We start from the raw sequence: 4928 nt of genomic DNA, 5'->3' as shown, positions 1-4928 counted from the left end.
TAGCTACAGCAACTTTTATCTATAAAAGTTTCCACTCTCCTTCACCCGAACGGTCCTTATAATGGGCCCCTCTAATCATGATCTTATAGAAGATTTCTCATGCGCAAAGCTCCATATGTTAATGTTATATTTGTCACATCGGTTCACCAAGTAAGAACGTCTAATCAGTTTGGAAAGCAACAACCATCGTGATCGAGAGAGATGTCAAGAAAAATGATTCAAGGTTGGGAATTAAGCACTCAGTAATTGGTGAACCGGAGAGAGTCCGGGCATGAAGACACAAGTCATTGCCGTACTACTACTTCATTTCCACAAGGTCAATGTTTAACGCGTGTACGTGTGCATAAGTGAAGTTCAAACTAGTGCAGTCCATCACTCAAAAAAAAGTGTCCCAGCGAAAAAAAATCAGTAAAGTCCATTTTTCTCATATTATGAAGAAAAGAGTGATCGGTCTCATATTTGTTTACAGAGGGAGTACATTCTTTTTGAGATGCAACTCAGTTTAACATAGGCTACGACCTCATTTCAGAAATATTTTGGATTCTACATGCATTTAGTACCATATGAATATATGTAAATTCTTGCTACAATTTGCTCAAGTCTAATGTACTTACGGAAAAGCGAAAACATGGCACGTTCTTTTCTTTTCCGAATGAACAATTTGCCCAAGTCTAATGTACTCATGGAAAAGCGAAAATGTGGCATCGTTCATTTCTTTTCTGAATGATTTGAATTTCAAGATTGCTAACTACGGGTGCCGCGCAATGTAGCATCATTCTTAAGTCTTAACCTCCAAACATATTGGATTGATTATTCTCATGCCCATTTTTTGTAGGCAAAGGTTCCTATTTTTTAATATAATTTAACTCGTAGAAAAATAGTGTTTAATATGGATTACATAGAATCGTGAATTTGTTTTCACAGGTGTAGATACTCTACTTACGTATAAACTTTCATGAATTAATATGTTTATTTGTGGGCTAAACGAGAAAGACAAACATGTGGATCTATAATGGGTGTACTAGTTGCTATTATAGACTCATACATTTATTTTATTTTTGAAGTGCGCAAATGAAAATGTTTATTGAGAAACTTTACATATATGTAGGACACATCTATACATGTGGATGTGGAATTTCTTAAAGCCGTTCCGAAATTTCAATACATTTTTTATGAAAATTCCAAAATACTGCACTCCAATATGAGCCTATAATGTTCTGTTTAGGACAAAAGAAATTTACATATAGGAGCTAAAATGTCCTATTGTATTACTTAAAAATCCAATGCTTCAAATAGGGACTCAAAATATATAAAAGAGGGAGAATTTGGATATTTATTTTATAGATATTGAATATCTACAAGGATTTATTTTTTCTTTCAAAGTAAATATAAGATAACACGTTCGGTCGATGAAACCTAGCTTAATTCAGTTGTATATACATTACTAAAATTTTGGGCGTAAAAATTTGGTTCGAAGGGTAAAAGGGGGTGATCAGTTAGTTTCTTGTATGTATCACTTTCTTTGTTGTTCTTTAACATAAACCTTGTTCAATTTTTCTATGAGTTAGGAGCCTATATATTGTTTGTTTTTCTTGTACATAAAACCTTGTTTCAAATTTATATTAAGCAGAAGCATCTCCTGTTAATTAAGATTTTATAGGGGGGCGTGGGGGAGGGGGGGTCAGCAGCAATAACTGAACAAATTTCAACACAAAACCAAGAAGCAAATAGTAAAATTCAAACTTGTGAATTAATGAACAAATTCAGCACCAAAAGATCCAGGCCTGATCTCAGAGCAACACGTAAGCATGAAAAGTAGCAAATCAAATGCCCAAAGAAAACCCCAGTTCATCCCAGCGAAAGAGAAATCTCTAGATGGTCGAATAAATACATGTACAATGCACACAACAGTGAGATCCATAAAAAGATCTGGGACCTATAAGAATAGTGCCGAGAATACTGCTTTTCACATGCCTTTACAGTTTACTAACATGGAAGGAGAAGAATGTCTTCAAAACAAATGATGTGATGCCTTCCATAAAAAACTGTTTTAATCTTCCTCCCTTACTATTAAGCATCTCAAGATGATATATCTGGAGCATATATGCAAGCATAGGCCACTGGTGCCTATGACATATGATATCAGATGCAGATCATGTAGCCTTTAATTAGCCCCCAATTAACCCACATTAGCTCAGGACTCCTCAGTCCCTGATGCATGCAAGCATGATCTTTTCACAAATCTATGTGCTGAGAGTGCATTGTTTATTTGGCCGCCTAAAGGCGGGTTCTTTTCTCATGAGCAAGCATGCTATGCGTACTAATGACTGATTGACTGATGCATGGATCCTGCGGAACCGATCGATTAATCATGAAAAGAAGAGAGATCAAGCTAGATCTCGATTCGATTACATATAGAACTCCAAAGTCGACCCAAAGTATGGCTTGCACAACATGCAGAAAGGGAGACACTGACATATATAATTCATGTTGGCTATATATAGATAGATTCATAGATAGATTGCTTCTTAGCTTAATTAACCTGGGAATGAGCTAGCTCGATCCCATCAGTCTCCCCGAAGCTTCCTTCCTTGAGCGTCAAGGCCGGCCAAAGCGCATATCATTCTCCGCATCCATCGGTCTTGAGAGAATAGGAGAGGTAATCCACATGCACTGCACAAGGCAAGATTGTAGCACAGATAACACATGAAGCTGCATATATACATATGCATGATTACAGTGCAACAATTTACTCAAACGGGCCACTCACTGTTGGTTGGGCGCGCCAGTTCACATGCTGCTGTCGCCTCCTTCCTTGTGATCCATCACAATGCTCTCTGATCCTGAGGTGGTGGTGATGGTGCTAATGGCGTTCACAGCCCAATTCGCCATGGAGGCGTAAGGGATCTGCACGGGCGCCACCTCAGCGGCGACGCTGCCTCCAGCGTTGTTGCTGCTCCGCATATTGTAGAAGCAACCGGCGGAAAGAGGTGGCTGTGGCACTATCGCGTCCACAAGCCCGAGCCTCCGGAAGCCACCGCCACTTCCGCCGCTGTACATGCCGCCGGCGAGCTGCCCGGGGCACGGCATTGCGGCGGATGAGAGCCTGCCGATGGGGATGCTGGCCGTGACGACGGGAAGCGCGGTGGGGATGCCACCGAGCTCGCCACAGGCGTAGCGGAGGAGCTCGGTGTGCGCGGCGTCGAGCTCCTTCTGGAGGCGGTGGACCTGGCGCTGGAGCACGGAGATGGCGCCGACGCAGCCGTAGACGGGGTCCTTGACCCGCGCCTCCGCCTCGTAGGCCAGCGAGCTAACGGCGTCTTCCCGCTGGTGCGGCGGCAGCTCGTTGAGCAGCTTGGTCACGTTGCTGGCGCCGAACACCTTGTGCACGTTGGCGAACTTCTGCGGCTCCTCCGGCGGGAAGTAGGGCGCGAACACGCAACCAGGGAGGCACTTGCGCCGCAGGAACTTGCACGCAGCGCACGGCGCCCCGGCCCCCGGTGTCGTCGGTGCTGCGACCACCACGGAGACGGCGGAGTTGCCGGTGCTCGACGGGGATGCCATTGCCAGCGACCTGTGTATATACGCCAATTTAAGAGAGCTGTCAAATGGTTAGTCATTTTTCCCAGAAAAATATTCGTTTCTTCCGATGCTAGCTAGTTCTAGGGTTAGGGTTTTCTTGGAGCGAGGATCGTTCTGGGAAGGTAGAAGGAGATTAGGGTTTGGGAGCTTAAGGTGTTCTGATCTGATCTTTGCGAGCTCGACGCAAAAGAAATGGGGAAAATAGTTGTATCTTTTCTTTCTTCTTTCAACTTCACAACAAGGAGGCACACAGAAAAACTGTAGATTCATTCATAGCAGTGGGATGATTTGACATATGGCTGCTAAAAAAATCAACGAAAACAAATGCATGTAGAGCCTGATCCACTAGCTGTATGAAAGCATATGCGTGCATGTATGATGATATGGCACAAGAAGCACAGATTTCCAAGTAAAAATAGCATGATGTTTGCTCAAATCTCAAGAAGCATGAACAATATAATAGTAGCAAGAGAAGGACAGGCTGCAAAATTTTCCTTTCTTCTCAAATTTCTCTGAGGCGCATCTAGCTAGCGAGCTAGCAAAAGACCCTGCTCATCCTTACCTCTTCGGGGTCAACTAGCGGAGAGGAGGATATAGATCTGATGATCCTGACGAAGGTGGGCAAAGAAAAAAATTGGGAGAAATTTTCTCTCCCCTCGTTGCAGCCCGTCTCTTCCAAGATTCACAAGCTTCACAGCATGGCAAAGGGAGGAGAGAAATTTTGAATGGAAAAACAGGCAAACAAACACGAGGACTAGTTCTTGTCTCCTTGGCAGTGAATCAAAGAATTGTAGGAGGAGGAGCTAGCACATGATCAGGCAGGACAGCCTGACTACTGTCTCTCTGGCAGCAGTGATCTGTGGGAGAGAGGGGGGAGATATAGAGAACAGCTTCTCCTCCTACAACAACTGCAGCAAGGGAAAGTTGAGGTGTGTAGACAAGAAAATAGAAAAGCAAGCCAGTATTGAGTGAGGGAGCCAGATAGTTGAAAGAATAATGTGGAGGCGTTGCAAAAGGGTGGGGGACGGAGGGGAGGGAGGGAGGAGAGAGAGGGTAAACAGATAAATAAGGACAAACTGAGATTAATTGGCAGTACAAGCAAAAGTGTGAGGGCGACATTGCCACTACTCGTAAGAATATCTACAACAGTGCCTCCTCATCTCATCACCGTTCGCAAATAGTTGCTGCTGGGTACGTACTAGCTCAAGAGTTTGTATGTTTGCTTATGTACATACTTGTATATATGTATACACACATGTACGGACCTGATAAATACTCCCTCCGTTCTAAAATAAGTGTCTCAACTTTGTACTAACTTTAATATAAAATTGTACTAAGTTTGAGAC

The 4928-nt window shown here is 43.2% G+C and overlaps 1 protein-coding gene across 2 annotated transcripts; it reads right to left on the bottom strand.

Moving 5' to 3' along the window:
- Nucleotides 1–2336: 2336 nt before the first annotated feature.
- LOC119274929 (protein LATERAL ORGAN BOUNDARIES-like) lies at nucleotides 2337–4599 on the bottom strand. Of its 2 annotated transcripts, XM_037555691.1 has the most exons (3): nucleotides 4145–4599; nucleotides 2771–3574; nucleotides 2337–2673 (listed from the first exon to the last, which is right to left on the bottom strand). In XM_037555691.1, exon 2 carries the CDS (start codon nucleotides 3562–3564, stop codon nucleotides 2791–2793), a length of 774 nt encoding a protein of 257 aa, XP_037411588.1. In that variant the 5' UTR covers nucleotides 3565–3574; nucleotides 4145–4599; the 3' UTR covers nucleotides 2337–2673; nucleotides 2771–2790. The 2 variants fall into 2 exon arrangements, with proteins under 2 accessions (XP_037411588.1, XP_037411589.1); XM_037555692.1 differs by having other exon boundaries at nucleotides 2771–4599.
- Nucleotides 4600–4928: the final 329 nt, after the last annotated feature.

This window comes from Triticum dicoccoides, chromosome 3B (assembly GCF_002162155.2).
Source record: "Triticum dicoccoides isolate Atlit2015 ecotype Zavitan chromosome 3B, WEW_v2.0, whole genome shotgun sequence".
Taxonomy (NCBI): domain Eukaryota; kingdom Viridiplantae; phylum Streptophyta; class Magnoliopsida; order Poales; family Poaceae; genus Triticum; species Triticum dicoccoides.
The sequence above is the reverse complement of the archived record's forward strand: the minus strand, read 5'-3'. Positions and strand labels throughout refer to the sequence as shown.

Excerpts from the sequence above, each read along its gene's own strand:
- LOC119274929 (XM_037555692.1), bottom strand. The coding sequence starts at position 3,564 with ATGGCATCCCCGTCGAGCACCGGCAACTCCGCCGTCTCCGTGGTGGTC.